The sequence below is a fragment of the Lissotriton helveticus genome, chromosome 3_1 (assembly GCF_964261635.1).
Source record: "Lissotriton helveticus chromosome 3_1, aLisHel1.1, whole genome shotgun sequence".
Lineage (NCBI taxonomy): Eukaryota > Metazoa > Chordata > Amphibia > Caudata > Salamandridae > Lissotriton > Lissotriton helveticus.
This window is the reverse complement of record NC_136061.1, coordinates 618,381,032-618,401,773: the sequence shown is the minus strand read 5'-3', so window position 1 is coordinate 618,401,773 and position 20,742 is coordinate 618,381,032. Positions and strand designations below refer to the sequence as shown.

Below are 20,742 nucleotides of genomic sequence, written 5' to 3'. Positions count from 1 at the left end.
ATAATTAATGCCATGAGCAGTCTGGTGAAGGGTAGACCATCAAAGGATACCCCCTTACCTGTCGTATTAACCCGTCTTTCGTTCCGTGTGCGAGCACAGACAAACCACCAGGGTTCCAAGGAAACCTGGAACGGGGGCTTAACCCACCCCGTTATCACCGCCTGACGCTGTAAGAGCCTGGAAGCGTCTTTCTGTGAGCTATGCTAACTCACTACCGCGGTTCCTGAAAATGCCAGGCATTGTGGCACATGGAGCGCCTTACAAAAGTCCATCAATAAATGGGAACAGTGTCGCCTCCTCCCCCGCCCCTCCGCCTAGCCCCCTACCCCCTCCCCTCCGCGCACCCCTTGGCCTGGGTCCTGCAGTGGGATTTGCACACCCTCCTTCTCTTCTTCGAATGATCTCTCGCAGCCAATGAAGAGGCAGTGGCCCTGGGCTCTGATAGGTGGAGCCGCTCTGCTGATCACCCTGGAAACTCCAACAGCAATGAATGGATGCAGGGAGGAGGGAGAGATGCTGGGGGCTGGACCACGGCGCCCAGGAGGGGCTGCCGGAGCATGGGAGACGCAGAGCGCCTTTAGGTGGCAGCTGGCGGCCGGGGAAGAGGGACAGGCAGGTGGAGGGAGAAGTGGGGCAGGCAGAAGGAGCAGAGGGCGCATAGTGCAAGGGTGCACCTGTCACGGGTGGAACAGTCATCATGGGAATGGGGGGCGAACAAGAAGGGGATGCTGGCCGGGGGGCCCTCACCTTCTATAGCTGGGACGAGATCCGGAAGCACGACAGAGTGAGCGACCGGTGGCTGGTGATCGAGCGGCGGGTGTACGACATCACCAAGTGGTCACGGAGGCACCCTGGGGGCGGCCGGGTCATCGGACATTACGCTGGGGAGGACGCCACGGTAAGCAACGGAGGATCCGCGGGGGGAGGAGGGCTGGGGATTACTTTGTGTGAGACCAGGCGCCGGATTACTGCTGCCAGGGGGCGAAGTAGGGCGGCAGGGCGCTGAGCTGTGTGCGTTTAGCGCACACACTTCTTGGAACTATGTAATCCACGCTAACCTGTAAAAGGCAGTGCAAAGCCGGGTACGTGCAAGGGCGTGTGTCTGTGCAAGTGTGTGTCGGTCTGTGCTTGGGAGGACAGTCGGAAAAGACTGTACAAGACATCTCCCGTGGCACCACTGCGTCAAAAGGCAGACTTAAGCGTGTGAACTGCCAGTGAAAGGTACTTAGCGTAAGAGGTGTGTGCCAGCCGGGCACGCCTCTGTAAGCACTCGATGACTCTCTTTGTGTCTTGTGAGTGTTCCTGCGACCGTCTCCTAGACTGAGCGCCGAGAAACGTGCCCTATGAGTAGCGGAGCTCCTTACAAAATAAATGTATTAACGAAAGCACCTGCAAATGCACAAGTACTTATGGTTGGCACTTGCCACTCAGTGACTACACGTGGATAGGTGTGCGTGCGTGCAACCGCGTGCCAAGGTGATTGTGTCCACTCTAAAGCACCCCTGGGTCGCTCTCCGACTCTGTGTTCGTCTCTGAGCGTGTGTTATACGAGTGCCTGATGAATCTGCAGGTATGTGTGCACCTTTCTCTGCTTGTGTGTCAGTGTAGTTGTGTGTTCTTGAGCGCGTGTGACCCTGAAGCGGCGCCAGAGTCTCTGGAAGTTTGCCTAGGGGACCTTGGAAGGCTGGCCGTATCCCAGAATGCACTTGTTACTGCTTGAGGTTCGAGCTCTGCTGCATACCTATGAGATATCGATCGCCCTCGTGATGCACGTGCAGTGACCGAGGTGCGATAAATGGTGCTTCGGGGAGCTTTGTAAATGGACAGTGAGAGAAAGTGTGTGACGAGGGTCACGGAGGTGAGAGAGGTGGGGTGTGAGTGAGATGGGATATGAGTGAGGTGGTGCTGTAGAGATGTCTATATATGGCACAATGAGAGAGATATTACATGGGACAGATGGAAAGCTCTGTAGAGGGGGCAGTGGGGACGCGGCCTTCCTGAGAGGGGAGGTGATTAGCGTTGGTCGCTGTAGACGCCCCGAGCTGCTGCAGATGGTGGGAAAGTCGGTGCCCGGCAGTAACCCCAGACACAGTGACCTGCAGTAACCCGCCTGGTGCAGGGAGGAGTGTAGGGCTGAGAGCCACTGGCCAGTCTGGCCACCACTGGAACTGGGCAACCCGGACCTGGGCCTAGGCTGAGGTACCCGGGCCAGTGAAGGTAGAGCCAGGAAAGTGTGTGGCTGGTTCCTCCCACGGGTCAGTACAAGAGCATTACTGGGAGAACGGGGCTACTGAGGATGGGGCCTGTGCACGAGTAGCGATGAAACCAACCACTGTTGAGAGCGAGGGGCCCGAGGGGCCCGTGCAAGGCTGCCACAGCGAGCCAGGCCAGCGCAGGCCCCGGAACCTTGGCCGGGGCTGACCACTACTGCCAGACTCGGGCTACTTGAGCGCTTGTTGGAAACTAGCGTTCCACTTCAGGAGGCGTTCTTTGGTCTTACGGAGTGGCATAAACATGCCATCTCACATCCTTCATTTCACACGTTGCGCCACAGGAACAGTTTTCGGGGCCCTCTTTGGAAATTGCAGTCATTGTGTCCAGACACAGAACACGAAAACCAACATATGCATACAATGAGACAGGCTTAATGGCTTTGTGAATAAGGGTTAGCATTATAAAAAAAATGAGTTACAATATAAATTGTATTGTGAATGATTAGAATTAAAAATGTTTCAACTCTGAAAATAGGAGATTGCGAAATGAGCATTACTAAGGTCTGTGGAATTGGCCTTCGGAGCGTCTTTTTCCCTCTTGAACTCCCACCACTCCCCCCTACTGTTCCCCTCTGTTAAACACACCATTAATGCCCCCACATATTTCTGAAATCCACATCTGCATATCTCACTGGTCATCCGTTTCCTCTCCAGCACGCCCTTTGCTCGTTTCTGCTATACATACTACCTTTTGTCTCCCCCACTTCACTACTCCCCACATACAGAGCCCACCACTCACCTGCCAGCACTGCATTATCTTTTCCTTTGTTGCTGTCAATATTTTACCAGATGTAGACCTCTTCAAAAATATTTTCACAATTACAGTTGTCACATACGTGATCATCGCTTAGTGCACTCTGCTGAGAGTCCAAGTATTGTATGTGCACATAGTCTATATATTCCTTTATGACTGGCATTGTAAGAGATTCAGACTGCCCTCACTCTTTAGCTCCAGAGCTGTCATCTGTGCCTCTCTTAAACACTCAGCCTTAACAAGTGCTCACCCAGACACTTGGAGGTCACTCAGTTCGCTGAAGACACTACACAAGAATCATATGTTGCTTAAAAAATAACAACAGAAACTCATCATCAGTCTAGAAAAGAACATTGAAGTACTTAATCAAATACACAGTCATATTACATTCACCTTTCACATTGAAAAACATCAAATAACATTTCTGGATGTACTTATTCAAATTGAATCAGTGGCCATCAAAACTAATGTATTTACCAAACCCACGGACAGGAAAAATGCTTTACATTTTATAAGTTTTCATCAGAAATCCTTGGAGAAACATCTCCCCTATTCACAGTTTATCCGCTTGAAGAGAATAACATCTAACCCAGAGGCAGCAGTATCCACCACTAACCAATTTGCCAACAAATATCAACAACGGGGTTATCCTCATAATATAGTTAAAGGCGTCATACAAAGAATTACAAATATCAAAAGCGAAGAATTGTTTCAAACCAGAGAAAGAAATCAAACCACCATTTGTGTTTTGAAACATTCCACTCAATCTCATGCAATCAAATTAATCATAATGAAACATTGGTCCGTAATTCAAGCTGAATCAGATGTGAGTCAATTTTTTCACAACGGCCAATATTTGCATATCAGCGACCCACTAACTTGCAAAACTTACTTTCCCAAAAAACAACCAACACAGACAAGAACATTTGAGGGCATGCAAAAATGCATGAACTGTGTACACTGCAACAACGCAATCATTGGCAAAATTTTTATTCACCACATCAATGGAACAAAAATTCAGTTACAACACTCAAGCACATGCGATACAATTAAGGTGATCTTCGCTCTGAAATGCCCATGTGGCAAGATGTATGTGGGAAGAACAGAATACAAAATAAAAGTACGTATTATGGAGCACAAAAGCAACATTAGACTACAAAATTTAAAATCAACTGTGGCAACACACTGGCTGGAAGCCAGACATTACATTGCGCAATGCAATTTACCATTCTTGAGGTGTTACAGCCAAAAAATGACAGAGATCCGCAAAAAACGTTCGATAGATCTGAATTTTTCTGGATCAGAAAATTACAGGCAATGCAGCCTTTGGGGATGAATGTCAGATTGGAATATCAATGCTTTCTATGAACTCTATAGAGACTGATATGAACATGTTTGAAAGTGATCTTTTATTACAGATTATCGTTTATAATTGTATGTCTTATATCTCACACGTATATTTTTTCAGTATGCATATTTGAGTTGTATACAAAGGGTTTCCGTCTGCCACAGGTTTTACTTTGTTCATGAATTCTGAATGAACTTTATTGATGCAAGGGAAATGCATGCATATTGCACTTTAAATGGGATTTCCCTTTTAAATGGGAAGTTATGACGAACTCGCGTATCACGTCACACGCAATGAGCCGTTAGCTATAGAATAGAATAGAAGTGGCATTTATAGAGCGCATGGCTACCCATGGGCATCATTGAGGTGCAACGCGAGCACTCCGGTAAGATCCTCGTGTTTGCTTGACCTTAATTCTCGCCGCACGGTCATCGACCTGTTAGACAAAAACTGTTACACCCACTTTTTAAGCACATCGTAGTATGCTTTGCCAATCGTGTTTTGCTTGGGTGCAATGCGAGCACTCCGGAAGATCTTCGTTTTCACTCAGGCACAATCATCACCTTATGCTCATTTTCAGACTTTAACTAATGGACACTGATATCTTATCACATATTAGAGCACATTTTATTGAGCGTGTTGTTGTATCTCACTTATGTCACCCCCCAGTGCCCCAGCGCGTGGTACCTTCTCCTCCCCTGCGCGTGAGCTCCCTCCGAGTTCTTCCCTTCCCCATTGGTTCCCCCAACATTCCATTCCTCCCGAGTTCACCTTCTGTGACATCATCTGTCTTAACTGATGTTCTGCTGACCCACGCATCTCCACCGGTGTGGGGTTGTTATAATAAACCTTACTTTTGTACTACTACTGCTTCGTGATTGCTTTTCAACAGTGGCGACGAGGAGCGGATACCTGCGGAACTACAGCCTCACACCGGGGTACATTTTTGAAACAGCTGACGGATTTGAACATTGATGAAATCGGTATCCTACCGAAAGATCGGAACATTTTCTCCTACCTTAGGAATTCCGGTGCCTCATCGTCATGAGTGGATGAGGACGAGAACCACGTAACTGTCGGGGTACGTGGATGCCAATTACTTCAGCCGAGATTTGAGTGTCTCAAGACGTGTCAGCTGCGGCGTCTTACTGAGGTAGGGCCGAACGGCAATTGGGATTTCCTCTTCATGTGTGCCGCCTGAAGGTGTTCGACGTTGTCCCTGGGCAGCTGTTGAGCTTGCGCACTGTATTCCTGTCAGCTGTGTATGCGTCAGCTGTACGCATTCTTCAAGAAAATCCCTGTCAGTTGTATTCGCGCTCAAAATCCATCGCACCTGTGCATGCTCAGTGACGCGTGACGTCACTGAAACGCAGCGTTGGCGGACATTTTGAAAAAACGTACCGAGTGAAATTGATTGTACTGTCTAAGCCTAGTGTTCGAGCCTGGTCAACACCCTGTATTCGTGGAACCTTGCATAAAGTGTTCATAAAGGGACCAATTATTATACAAGTGAAACTGAATGAACTAAACATTTTACAAAAGACTATTTTGAATTAAAGTGACAAGTAGGAGCTTTGAAGGTGACAGCTGAGAACAATTCAAAAAGAGGTATATAGTGACATTCACAAGCACATCTGAACTTATCACAGTGAGAACTTGAGCCAATAGTTTGTCCACCGCCATGTGTGCTCTTAGTTCCTTGAATCTTTCACAACCTCAAGCGTTCCTACCTCTCAAAGGTGCACCATGCATGCCTTGGAAAGAATGGAAAGAATACTTTATTAATTATATTGAGACAGTGGAGGATGATGATTTCACGGCTGTGAAGAAGAAAAAAGTACTTTTGTACTGTTTGGGTCCAGGTGGAGTTAAGACCTACAACAACATAGAGAAGAAAGGGAGAACGGGTGATGATGTTTATCAACATGCCTTGGATGATCTGGACGATCATTTCTCACCAATTGTGTGTGTCGCGGTCGACCGGTACAAATTCTCTAGAAGGAAGCAAGGGAAAGAAGAAAGCCTCGAAGATTACGTTGCTGCCTTGAACAACTTAGCCTTAACCTGCAGATTTGGAGCACTGCAAGAAGAGTTTGTGCGTGATCAAATAATTATGCACGCGAGCAACCCCAATATCCAGGACAAACTTTGGGTCAATGGTGAGGCTTCTTTAAAGGAGGTTGTTGCCCTTGTCAAGAAAGCTGAACTTACAGGAAGATGCGCCAAAGCAGTCATGGATGAACCAGCGGAAATTAAAGCTATAAGGTCCTCCAATGCAAGCAAAGTAAAACAGAAAGGAAACAAAAAAGAAATGAGGCATGAATATCACAAAAGAAGTGAATCAAGCAAATCAAAACAAAGCAGTGATAGACGTGGTAACACAAGCGACTATGATCTTCCTGAACTTAAATGTTATCGCTGTGGGTCTCCAACCCATTTAGCTGATTCAATAAGGTGTCCAGCCATACATCAAAAATGCTTGTCATGCGGAATGACTGGACACATCGCTAAGGCATGCAATAGGAAATTGTACAAACAAAGCAGACAGGTCCGACAAATTCAAGAAGAGAGTGATTCCACAGAAGAGGATTCCGAGTATTCTGACTCCGACAGTGTCAGTTATGTTTTCTCAATTGAATATGATGTGTTGGAACTCACGCCAACAAAGAAGAAAAAACCCATGTGTGATGTAAATTTGGGTGGTGTGACAGTCAATCTAATGGCAGACTCAGGGTCTCCCTTCACGATCATCAACGAGAACGTTTGGAAGCAATTCACGGATAAAATAGGCTCAACTCTTGAAAAACCAAAGGTTGTTGCCAGAAGCTACACGGGAAACAACATAGAATTCCTAGGAACACGTGATCTAGAATTTGAATTAAAAAACAGGAGAGCATTTTGCAGACTTTATGTTGCAAAAAAAGGCCCTTCTGTCCTTGGCTGGAGTGACCAAGCTGATCTTGGTATCATGCTCGATCCCAACAGTGCTGATCCGGTGTTGTCTATCAATGATTCTAGTAAACTGGCACTACAAAAAGATTTTCCAGAAGTGTTCTCAGGTAAAGTTGGTCTTCTTAACAGCTTCGAACATAAAATTGAACTAAAGGATTCAGCTGTTCCTTGCATTCACAAGGTAAGACATCTACCTGTGTCAGTGAGAAGTGATGTGCAAGCTGAATTAAACAGACTTGTCAAAGATGGCATTATAGAAGTGGTGGAATCGGCGGAGTGGGTTTCCCCCTTGGTAGTTGTGAAACGTCCCAATGGGAAAATTAGACTGTGCATCGATCTCAGGGACCTCAATAAAAACATTATTGTCGATCAATATCCTCTACCACGTATATGTGAAATGTTTAGTGCCACCAATGATATGTGTGTATTTTCCATAATAGACTTGAAATCCGCGTATCACCAAATTCCACTGCATGCGGACAGTAAAAAATTCACAACCTTTATCACACCCTTTGGTTGTTATCGGTTTACCAGGGTACCATTCGGATTGGCCTCTGCTGCTGCACTTTTCCAAAGGGTCATGACATCCATCCTGGAAGGTGTTGATGGCATCAGGTTTTTCCAGGATGATATCCTGGTCATGGGCAGCAACCAATTGGAACATGACACACGCCTTAGGCAAGTTTTTAGCAAACTGAAAATGCATGGTTTAACCGTAGAATTAGACAAATGTAAAATCTCACAAGACAAAGTGATTTACCTTGGGCACACCATCAGCCAAGAAGGAATTAAACCCAAACAAGGTTTAGTGGACGCAATCCTCGATGCTCCATGTCCCTCAAGCAAAAAAGATGTAAGAGCCTTTCTTGGCCTGACGGAGTATTACTCCAAATTCATAAGGAATTTCTCTGAAAAAACCTACAGTATTAGACAATTACTGAAAAATAAAACCAAATTTGTCTGGTCACCTGACTGTCAGAACACCTTTGATACCATCAAAAAGGAAATCAGCGAGGCGCCTTTCCTCAAAGGTTTCGATCCCAAAGCAGAAATCTATCTAACTACTGATGCAAGCAACAAAGGAATCGGTGCCGTGCTAGCACAGAAGGACACATCGAACCAAGAATGAGTTGTAGCCTTTGCCTCCAGGTCGCTCACCTCTGCAGAGGAAAAGTATTCCGTTATTGAGCGTGAAATGCTGGCTTGTTCATGGGCGCTCAATTACTTCAGAGCATATGTGTGGGGATACAAAATCCATCTTCGCACAGACCACACATTAATCAAGATACTGTCTGCCTCTGGTCTACAAAATGCCTCACCAAGACTGAGCAAAATGTCAATCAAGTTGTTGGATTACAACTACTTGGCAGAATATTGGCCTGGAGTGAAGAACAAAATTGCAGATTTCCTCAGCAGACTACCTCTGCCTCACACTGAAAACATGGTCACACAAGAAGATGAGGAGAAAGTAGCTCTGCTCTTCAACACTGACCTGGATGGAATTTCAGTGGAAGAATGGGGTCAACACATGTCGCGTGACCCTACGCTACAAGAGGTATGCAAATTCGTCAACTCTTCTTGGCCAGAAAAGCGAAACCTACATGACAATGTCAAAGCGTACTGGGAAACAAGAAATGAACTCAGTTGGGAAAATGGTGTGTTGTACAGAATGGGTAAAGCCATAGCCCCTGTCACGCTCAGAGACAAAATTCTAAGTTTGTGTCACATAGGCCACCTTGGCATCACCAAGACTAAGCAGAGAGTCAGGTCAAGTTATTGGTGGCCGGGTATTGACAAACAAATTGAGGTCCAGGTCAGGAACTGTATTGAATGCTGTGACTCAGACAAAACTCTCAAAACTTCAAAAGTCAGTCTCTCTCCAATTCAACCCCCTCAAATGTCCTGGGAGAAATTGGGCCTAGACATAGTGGGGCCCATCGAAGGACATGACGGAGAAATCAAGTACATCCTAGTGGCGATAGATCATTTCTCCAAGTGGCCGGAAATAAAAATAGTCGATGAAATTGACAGCTCAAAATTTATTGATTTCCTGGACAAACTGTTTTTAAGTGAAGGATTACCCAAATCAGTGCTCACCGATAATGGTCCACAATTCTGCTCAGAGGCATTCAAGTCTTTCCTAGCGAGGAACTGCATCACTCATCACACCACTTCAATTTATCATCCAGAAGGTAATGGCCTCACTGAACGTTTCAACCGTGTCTTGAAGGGTCACATACAACTATCCAGAAATGCAAACCTAAACTGGGAAGAAGAAGTATACAAACTCATCTGGGCATGCAGGATATCTCCTTGTGCAAGCACACGCACAGCACCATTTGTTCTCATGAGAAGCAGACAACCTTTAAGGATTGACCTGGGGTGGATGTCCGAATCCAAGCAAATTGAATGGTCACCAGAAAACATAAGGAATAACATCATTAAAGCACAGAAATACTACAAGGAATGGTATGATTCGAAACACAGCTCTAAGGATCATGCATTCAAGGTTGGCGACCTTGTGAAAGTTCGTTTGGAAAAAAAGGTAAAGGAGAAAGCAGATTCACTGCCCCTCTTTACATTGATGAATTGTTTAACAATGCGGCAAGGCTCAGCGATGGAAAAGTATGGCACATGAGCAGACTGGCAAATTATCATCCTGGTGGCAAGGCTCACAATCAACAGCAACATGTTACGTTTAGCAATGATCTGTGGGTGGATGTTGATAAGTCTTGTGTTGAAGATAATAACTTGTCTAGAAATGACATCACACACGATCTCCAACCTGACTCTGACTCAGATGATGGTCAATCGACAGATCAGCCTGTTGGTGTCAATCCCAGCACTTCGACATGTAATCGGAGTAGTCACAATGACCCACATTCTGACTCTGAAGTTGCGTCTGACGGTCACAGGCTCAGTGGTAGGTTTGGCAGAACTAGCTATGATTCCCATTCTGACACCGAATGTGCACCTAACTTACCGTCGGTCTCTAGAAGGTTTGGTAGAACCATCCGAAGACCAAAACGCTTGGATGACTTTTTCTGTGATTAAATGTTCACCAGTTTATGTACTCACATGTTATTGTTTACCACATCCCGTGGCACAGTTGTCAAAACCCTCAAGAGAGGAAGATGTGTTGTATCTCACTTATGTCACCCCCCAGTACCCCAGCGCGTGGTACCTTCTCCTCCCCTGCGCGTGAGCTCCCTCCGAGTTCTTCCCCTCCCCATTGGTTCCCCCAACATTCCATTCCTCCCGAGTTCACCTTCTGTGACATCATCTGTCTTAACTGATGTTCTGCTGACCCACGCATCTCCACCGGTGTGGGGTTGTTATAATAAACCTTACTTTTGAACTACTACTGCTTCGTGATTGCTTTTCAACACGTGTCACTTCTTGACAGTTCGTAAGATGACTTCACCCCACTTTTTACCCTTATAACGGATACTCTTTGTCATCTGTCGATACGACTCTGGAATCTGATCACGTCACAACCACGTTGCCAGGGCCGGACTGATTACTGGGCAGTGTGGAATGCTGCAGAGCTGGGGGCTGATTTCACTGCAGTGGGGACTGATTTCATTCATGGAGACCTGCGTGTGCTTCGAAATAATTAAAGCAAAACAAATTTCGTTTAGCACACGCAGGTTTCCATGAACGAAATCAGCCCCCAGCTCAACAGCATTCCAAACTGCCCGGTAGCCAGTCCGGCCCTGCACGTTGCTAACTAAATTTCACTGAACAGCACTTGCAGTTTATTCTTCACGGAACTACACGTGTCTTCACACGCGTCCCGTTTATAGAACACCGATCACTTTCATTAGCATACCTATTTAGACAACTCCACTTGTATGTTTGGCAGTAATACGCATCATTCTTAGTGTTTGCAGTATTTTATGTTAAGTAATTATGTGTGGAGAGTTGAGTTAAGCCAACTTTTTCATTCATTTTTTAGATCTACTATAATAACCCCTGATGAAGGGCCAGTCAAGACCCGAAATGCATTGGGTTGTACACAGATTGGATGTTAAATGAACATATGTCACTCCATATGTATTATGAATATGAACAGTGATAGATATGCTACTGGAATGAATAAATAATCAACATTGGAGTTAAAAAGGGTATGAAGTATTATTTTCATGAGAATCGTTGAACTTATGTCGGGAAAACTTGGAGTTTTATTAAGTGCGCCAGTCAGCTTGGAGGGATCTCCCTTCCAGCACCCTTGGATCGCTTAAACAATAACAACAGAAGCACATCATCTGGGAAAAGCAAATCTTAGTAAATGCAAGAAGGTAAAGCTTGTGAAATGTAAACAAGGACTGTATTACTGACATAGATGACCTTGAGGGTGTTTACATTAGTGAGTTATGTAACCATTTCACTAGGTGTGTCGCTGTGCCAGAATTAGTAGGTGTACGTTATGAAAACACAAATTACCAACTACACACTTCTCTAGATCCTCTAATTTAAGGAAAAACAACCCAGTGATACTTCTAGGTTAGTTGGGTATATTTTATTTGTACCCCTTTATTCTATTATTTTAAATTTTCTTCATTGTTTCGTGTGTGAAAAGGACACTGAACATTTTTACAATTTATACATAAATACAATACATTTGTACAACATATAAGATATACAACATTTAAATATACACAAAAACTTCATATTCATACAGCGTGTTTATACTCACACTCCCTTCAAGACAAAAATCACGTTTGGACTAAAGGATTTAAATAAACAACAACCAAATATGAAAAGAGTTTTTCAAAATAGTTTTTCAAAATAGACCATAAATCAATTCCTTGGTCTAGTGAGCAATTGATGTCTATTCCCTTTACACATAAAGAAGAGAAGTGTGTAGTTGGTAATTTGTATTTTCATAACGTTTACCTATAATCCAACCAACTACATGTCCCAGGGCCTGACTCCTTGTTTTTTCAACAAAAAAAAAAAAGAATTAGTAGGTGTTGCAGTACTGTATGTGTCTTGAACTCTTCACGGCTCACACCCCACAATGTTTTAAGTGTGCAAACTAAGGCCTCACAGTTGAGGAATTGGCCAGTGTGTAACCCAGAATCAGCCATTAAATCTGCAAACGGACCAAGATCCTCCTGAGTATAACAATCACCTGCCATTACCAGACCTGCGTCAGTCCAAGCTGTTAATTGAGCGGTCGTGAAGAACTTCAGTGGATTCCCATGTGGAAGGCCCACCAGTGGCACTTTAGGGGCGTATAGGGGGGTCCCCGCCGTCTTCACTATACATTGCCTCCAACATTGCAATGCAGTGTTCAGCAGCAGGGTCGGGTGGGGAACTTCCACCGCCAGGTTTAGCAATTTTGACAAAAAGGTGCCCATGTGGGCAGAGGAACCCACTACCTCTAACTCCTCTTGTCTCGCCCTATCCAACCATTGAGTGATCCAATGGCTTTGAGAGGCCAAAAAGTAAAGTTCGAAAATGGGTACCGCCAGTCCTCCATCTGCTACTGGACGATGCATCGTTTCCAGGGACACCCTTTGGCAGCTTTTATCCGAAATCAGCTCTTGCAGCAAGGTGTCCAACTGACAAAACCAGTGCGAGGGCACCACCACCGGCAGGTTGAGAAAAAGTATAAAAGGCGGGGCAGCATGATCATTTTGGCCAATGAAACCCAAACCATAATCGGTAGCTGTAACTAACGCCAGAAAGGAACACATGTTCTATGCAACCTAAGTGTCATTTCAAGGATACCATCCCGCAGGTCCTCCAGGGTGTGGAACACCTCTATCCCCAAATACCTGAAGGTTGTTGGAGCCCAATTAAAGTCGACTGAGAGCCCCTATGGCCGGGGTCCTGGTGTACGGGGAATAAGTATATCTTGACCTGGTTCACCTTCAGGCCGGAAAGCTGACCAAAATCATTCAGGAGAGCAAGTGCTTTGGGGGAACACGCAGAAGCTTCCCCCAGGAAAATCAAGATATGTCCTCAGCTATCAAGTTTCATCCCCCCCCCCCTTGTTCCCTAAAGAGCGCCAGCAGCAGCTCAATAGCTAATGCAAACAGGAGCGGGGATAGGAGACATCCCTGCCAGTAAATCTGAAAATTTAGTACTGCAAAGATATCATTCTGCCAGTTTTGACTCTTGCGGTGGGGATCGCATGCAAAAGTTTCATCTATTTAATCCATCCCTCCCCGAGGCCCATCTTTCTCATGACCTCTGAGGACTGCAAATAGAAAATCCCACCTAATCATGTGAAATGCCTTCTCAAGGTCTACTGACAACTAAGCTGCTTTTGGGAAGGCCTGTAGGTTGAAGTGGTGTAGCACGAGTAGAGTATTCGCAGGTTAAATGACGTACTCCTAGCTGGAATGAACCCATTCTGGTCCTCATGAATAAGGGTGGGCATATAGATGAAAAGGTGGAGAGGTAGAATTTTACTAAGGATTTTAAAGTCCATATTAAGCATGGAGAGGGGGTGAAAATCCGTGTTATGGGCCCCTTGTATGTTTAGTTTAGGGAGGGGATCACAACTGCATCTTGCGTGGAGCCAGATAGTCTTCCTAATTGCAGCAATTCTGCGTACAGGGCTGCACGTAGGGGGATCAGTTTCGAAATATAAATGCAGTGGAACTCTGCTAGGAGGTCCTCTGGGCCGGGAATATTACACATGGCAATATCCTTAATAGCTGTACGCATTTCATGGGTCATTACCGGACCCCTCAGTGCTTCCTGTACTTTGAAATCTAGCTCTCGCAGTTTCAGCGCTGCCAGAAAAGCCACTTGGGCTTCTGGTAGAACAGGTAAGGGCAAGTCATATAATCTTTTATAACAGTCTCGGAACTGAGCATTAATGAGTTCCAGTGGGTGTACGGAAACCCCTGTATCAGATCGGATATGTGTAATAGGTGAACCATGTGACTCCAGCTTAATGAGCCATGCCAATAACCTGCCTGGGTGTTTCCCTTCTTCCTGCACCTTAATGAGATAACCTCTGTAATCATGACATCTGAGCCTCTCCAACGCAGCGTTGTAGAAAGCTTGTGACTCTTTAAAGCTTTCAAGGTCAAAGGCCTCTGATCCCATGGCATTATCCAGGTCTCGCAACCTGTCTTCTAATTCCCCAAGCTCTCTATGCACTACTCGTTGTATCCCTGTCCCTTGTCCGAGACAATATCCTCTCACCACCACCTTGAAAGCCTCCCTTTCAATTTGCCTCGAGGATGCTGCACCTGTGTTTACGGCAAAGTAGCCATCTATGGCCTTCCCCAGGGTTTTCTGAAAGCACATATCTTCTAAGGTTGTGGTGTCGAGCCTCCACACGGGGACCAGCTGGCACGCCCTTTTGGGTATAAAATCCAGCAATAAGGGACTGTGGTCAGAAAATGTGTGACCTAAGTATTCTGCGTATTCTTTAGATTGACTGAGGCCCTGTGAACACTTAAATGCGTCCAGCCTCGTGTGTAGGTGATGTATGGGAGAATAACACGAGTAATCCCTGACTCCCTTGTGCTGTGTCCACCATATATCTATAAGCCCCCTTATACCCCAGCCAGTCCTGGAATCCCTCTCAAATTTTATGTGTGGGAGTACCAAGCAGCGGGGGGAGGAGCGGTCCAGGGTGATATCTACCATACAATTAAAATCTCTCCCAAGGAGGAGGGAGTTGGGACCCAAAGAGGCTAATGATATGGAAAGGGAATGTAAGAATGGAACCTGTTCCTGGTTTGGTGCATAGATACTTCCCAGGGTAATGTCTCAACTCAACAGCCTCCCGTCAAAAATACATAGCGACCCTCTTTATCAACTATGTTGTATAAAGGTTCAAATGGGACACCTGTTTTAGTCCAAATTAGCACTCCACATGCATAGGTTGAATAGGAAGTATCAAATATCTGGCCCCTCCATATACGGCGTAATTTCACTACTTCACTTTGTATGAGGTGAGTTTCCTGCAACATGGCCACCAGTGTTCATCGCCTGCATAAATACCTATGGAAATTGTGACTTTTTACAGCGGACTCCATCCCTCTAATATTCCATGATCAAAATTTCAGTATATAAGGAGTAGTCACCATGAAAGGCAACATAGGCCAGGTCCCACCCCCTCCAAACCTCTACCCTCCCTCCGAATTTGCAAGTCAGAAAACACTCGTACTGCCCTGCAAACAATACCAACTTTCCAACCCAAGAGCGGTTCAGCACCGGCCAACTGTCCAAACTGTAGACCCATCAACACTAGTAACGGAAATTCTAGACCTATCGGAGGTGAAGTTATCTGGAGGGGACTAGGCAAAAGGCCAGGGGCAACCAGTCCGTGCCGGCCCAAGATGTCCACAACCTGCAGGTGTAACGTCCAACCTTGCTCAGAGGCTCAGAATTCTCCATCTGTTACAGTTCCATCGCAGCAATGTCATTCATATCAGGTTATCAGCGGTTCTCAGTGTTACCTGCGGCATGTTTAAGCTATTTGCCCCTGAGGAGTCCGAGTCAGACTCCTCCGTTGTTTTTACAGAAGGAGAACCAGCTTCTGAGGCATTGTCCCAAGACCCCACAATCTCAGCCACTGCTTGAAGGCAGCAACCCTTTCTTATTCAGTTTGGGAAGGGTTCGGTTTCAAGAGGGGTCCTCCCCGGACCCCTCTCCGAGTACTTTCCTCATCTTCCGTACCTGTGCGCCAGGATCTAGGCTAGACTGCAGAATTGGCAGTCCGGCTCTGTATGATTCCAACCAGTCCCAGGTTTGCTTTGGGACTTCACAAAACGCGCGGTTCGATCTAAGATTATCTGTATCCGGGCGGGAAATATTGGAGAACCTCCTCGCGGAGGGCCTTCTTAGCTTCTTGGAACAAGGCTAATTTTTGTTAAACCTCAGCCATGTAATCTGGGAGTATGGAAACTTTGCAGTTATCTCCTGCAAACGGACCCTTTGAGTGTGCCTTCTGCAGGATTACATCTCTGTCCTCATAGTGAAGGAGTTTTGCCACCACTGGACGGGGGGTGGGGAGGGAGGCGCCAGTCGGCGAGCAGCGACATGGGGTGCACACTTTCCAGCGTATAAAAGGTTGATAGTCCCTCTGCCAGCAGATTTTAACCAGGACTCCAGGTAGTCGATCATACTGCCGCCTTCCGCTCCTTCAGGGAGTCTCACTACTTGCACATTTTTTCCGTCTATTGTGTCCTTCCGCATCCTCCACCCAGTACTCCAGTGTTCGTACTCTGTCAGTTAGGTCTTTGATCTGCTGAGTTATCGTCAGCTGTGCAGGCTGTAGATCTGAGATTTAGGTTTCAACAGCTCTGACTCTGTCCGCTAGGTTTTTATGTTCCACTCTCAACAGGCCTAGCCCCACTGATATCTTTATGCAGAGTGGCCTTAGTGTTCCCTATTGCTTCAAGTATTTTACTTAGTTGTGACTGGACAGGGTCTTCCAGGGTTCCAGAGCTTGACTTCTCCTGCGCCTGGTCCCACAAGGTGTCCCCCCCCCCCCCCCTCAGGGGCTATTCTTGTTGTTCTCCCTCATGTTTTGCCCATATTGTCCAAGAGGTGTCGGCCCTACTTTTATCAATCTCCGCAGGCCAGGCAAATCAGATCCATCAGCTGGCTCAACCGACCTTCAGTTGCCTCACTAGGAGGAGTCTAGGTCCAGGGGGAGTCCCACAAGGTTAGCTGAAGGACAATGCAATCTCCCCTGTGTCTCCTTAACTTCCAGCCTGAAGGGCGAACTCACAAGCAAAGCACCAGAGGGAGGCGAGGCATCTGCAGCTCTTCCCAACCGAAGCACTTATGTAGTGTTGTAATGTTAGATCTTCTGGGTGAGGCTCACTCCATTTCAGCCTGACCATGTAACTGAAAGAACTACCGCATCCCTGCCACCTCCAGATCCCACGGCCGGCTCCCACGGCCTACATAATCTTTACAATGAAGTTATTGTTGAATGCTAGTTAGGCGCCAACTTATTTCTCCAGCCCGAGTCTCCCAGCTGGGGCAAAAGTGACCATCAGGCTCCGCCCTTCCCCTCCCCTCCCGTCATGTCCGGCAAGGCCTGTACTGACAGGAAACCGGTCCGGTCCTCGGATGCTTGATTCCGTTCTGGGAAGGACATGGCTTTTGTAGTTCGGACTGGACTGTTCCCATGGGGCAACAGGGTCAGAGCTGATTTGCATATCGCCATTGTCTAACCCAGGGTGGTGTGGAGTGCAAAAAAACGATGGATTTGGGCCCAGATCTTTTGACTGGGGGAGTGTGTGACATTGATCCACATTCAGTCCATCACTTGTTGTTTTTGCAATTGCCGCCCTAAGTGCGCTGGGGATGCCCAGACGTGGGTCCCAGGCACTCCACACCACTTGGAGTCAAGCTAGCCGGGCTGAAGAGAGGTGTTACCTCGAAACCGGTCCGGTCCTCGGATGCTTGATTCCGTTCTGGGAAGGACATGGCTTTTGTAGTTCGGACTGGACTGTTCCCATGGGGCAACAGGGTCAGAGCTGATTTGCATATCGCCATTGTCTAACCCAGGGTGGTGTGGAGTGCAAAAAAACGATGGATTTGGGCCCAGATCTTTTGACTGGGGGAGTGTGTGACATTGATCCACATTCAGTCCATCACTTGTTGTTTTTGCAATTGCCGCCCTAATTGCGCTGGGGATGCCCAGACGTGGGTCCCAGGCACTCCACACCACTTGGAGTCAAGCTAGCCGGGCTGAAGAGCGGTGTTACCTCGAAACCGGTCCGGTCCTCGGATGCTTGATTCCGTTCTGGGAAGGACATGGCTTTTGTACTTCGGACTGGACTGTTCCCATGGGGCAACAGGGTCAGAGCTGATTTGCATATCGCCATTGTCTAACCCAGGGTGGTGTGGAGTGCAAAAAAACGATGGATTTGGGCCCAGATCTTTTGACTGGGGGAGTGTGTGACATTGATCCACATTCAGTCCATCACTTGTTGTTTTTGCAATTGCCGCCCTAAGTGCGCTGGGGATGCCCAGACGTGGGTCCCAGGCACTCCACACCACTTGGAGTCAAGCTAGCCGGGCTGAAGAGAGGTGTTACCTCGAAACCGGTCCGGTCCTCGGATGCTTGATTCCGTTCTGGGAAGGACATGGCTTTTGTAGTTCGGACTGGACTGTTCCCATGGGGCAACAGGGTCAGAGCTGATTTGCATATCGCCATTGTCTAACCCAGGGTGGTGTGGAGTGCAAAAAAACGATGGATTTGGGCCCAGATCTTTTGACTGGGGGAGTGTGTGACATTGATCCACATTCAGTCCATCACTTGTTGTTTTTGCAATTGCCGCCCTAAGTGCGCTGGGGATGCCCAGACGTGGGTCCCAGGCACTCCACACCACTTGGAGTCAAGCTAGCCGGGCTGAAGAGAGGTGTTACCTCGAAACCGGTCCGGTCCTCGGATGCTTGATTCCGTTCTGGGAAGGACATGGCTTTTGTAGTTCGGACTGGACTGTTCCCATGGGGCAACAGGGTCAGAGCTGATTTGCATATCGCCATTGTCTAACCCAGGGTGGTGTGGAGTGCAAAAAAACGATGGATTTGGGCCCAGATCTTTTGACTGGGGGAGTGTGTGACATTGATCCACATTCAGTCCATCACTTGTTGTTTTTGCAATTGCCGCCCTAAGTGCGCTGGGGATGCCCAGACGTGGGTCCCAGGCACTCCACACCACTTGGAGTCAAGCTAGCCGGGCTGAAGAGAGGTGTTACCTCGAAACCGGTCCGGTCCTCGGATGCTTGATTCCGTTCTGGGAAGGACATGGCTTTTGTAGTTCGGACTGGACTGTTCCCATGGGGCAACAGGGTCAGAGCTGATTTGCATATCGCCATTGTCTAACCCAGGGTGGTGTGGAGTGCAAAAAAACGATGGATTTGGGCCCAGATCTTTTGACTGGGGGAGTGTGTGACATTGATCCACATTCAGTCCATCACTTGTTGTTTTTGTACTGACAGGCGTGTCACAGTCCCCAGGGTGTATCTCAGCTAATTTAGGACATTTGAGAGAGGGAACCCCCAGGGATTCCCCACCTCCCAATTTAATTCAAATCCTTGGGCTCTCTCTCCACACTAAGGCCCCAATCTCACTGCTTTCACCACCGGGCCCCGATCTAGGCCCCCATACTTATTCCTCGGGGGCCAGACACTTCCTTCTCTAGCCAGCCCTTACTCGCCTCAGGACCCGCATACCGGCCTCCGGTAGTCTTACAGCCGGCTTCAGCTGGTCTGCATCAGTCTTCCCACTCTCTGGGAGGAGCACGACGGGGCGCAGTCGGGTACGTCGCCGAAGTCTCCCTTCTGCTGCCGCCGCTAGTGGGGCCCTAGTACTCCGCCTCAGGCCGTAGGCCGATGCAATTCCGGATACCACCATGTCCCTGCCACTTCAGCACCAGAGGCGAGCAGGTCGGTCCTGCCGTCGCTGTGTCTCTTTTCGCTGGGCATCGACACAACTCACTCCTAGGGGTCGTCGCAGGCCGCTCATCCCGTCCAGGATGGGTACCCCAGTGCGGCCTCCTCAGGGCCCGGACCGTAACCATCCCCGAAGGCACCATTTGTGGATGCCTCCAGTTCCAATGTATGTTCTGTGCTCAGTGGGAGGCCACCCCTGTCCAGTAATTGTAAGAGAAAAGGTGGGCCGGCGTGGTGCTACAAGCTCACGCATCTCTTCCTTCCTCACTCCTACCTTAACGAGACCCCTCTGTTATTAAGAAGCCTCCATCATTCCTCACTCTATTGTGTACTCACCCTAGAGATCTGGGACTCTGTCATTCCCATATAAAGACACCACATCTGTCACATTAGAATGATGTGCCTCTTAGCCCCTCTTGCCCTACTTCAATTTCCTTTATAAGGCCCGTCGTTTTTATAAAGGTATCTCCCATGGTAATTTACAAAGACCTTCCCTGTATTCACTACTATCAAAACATATTCTCTCAAAAATGATTTTCCTTTTCTCCATGCTGACAGCTCCTGCTCTGTTCCTGATCCAGCGGTTCACCAACAACAGATACTCCACTACCATATACTCACCTGGGCCCATAAACCGACGGTGCGTTAATCGCTGGGGTCATGTTTTATAATTTTCACAAACTATTAGGATTAGTTTATTCAATACTTTGGTTTATCTCTAACTAACCCTTCACAGATCAAAACGTTCTTTCCTCTGGACCATTAGTTGAACTAGTTGATGGTGACAAACAACTTTAAGTCTAACTTTTATATACTTTCGAAATAAAATAACCACAGACTCTGGAAAGTTTTAAATCTTTATCTAAAATTTCAGGTGCATGTGAACAATCTCAATACAGCGCAGTCACCAACATTCATGGGAGAGAAACATTCAATTAATAAACACATTGCATTTGCCTCGGACTTATGCAATAATCAATGCTCAACGAGAGAGGGTAGAAAGACAAGATAAAGAACATTAAC

The 20,742-nt window shown here is 47.0% G+C and overlaps 2 protein-coding genes across 2 annotated transcripts in view; one reads left to right on the top strand and one right to left on the bottom strand.

Annotated features, from left to right (window-relative positions):
* FADS1 (fatty acid desaturase 1) overlaps positions 1-240 on the bottom strand; it is a 544,935-nt gene extending 544,695 nt beyond the window's left edge. Inside the window, exon 1 of the mRNA XM_078680603.1 lies at positions 59-240. The gene's annotated coding sequence lies outside the window, so the exon portion shown is untranslated. The remainder of the gene's footprint in view (positions 1-58) is intronic.
* A 285-nt stretch (positions 241-525) lies between these two features.
* The window catches only part of LOC144822745 (fatty acid desaturase 2-like), a 170,081-nt gene continuing 149,864 nt past the window's right edge, over positions 526-20,742 (top strand). Inside the window, exon 1 of the mRNA XM_078680600.1 lies at positions 526-898. Coding sequence (XP_078536726.1) covers positions 698-898 — 201 coding nt within the window. The 5' untranslated portion in view covers positions 526-697. The remainder of the gene's footprint in view (positions 899-20,742) is intronic.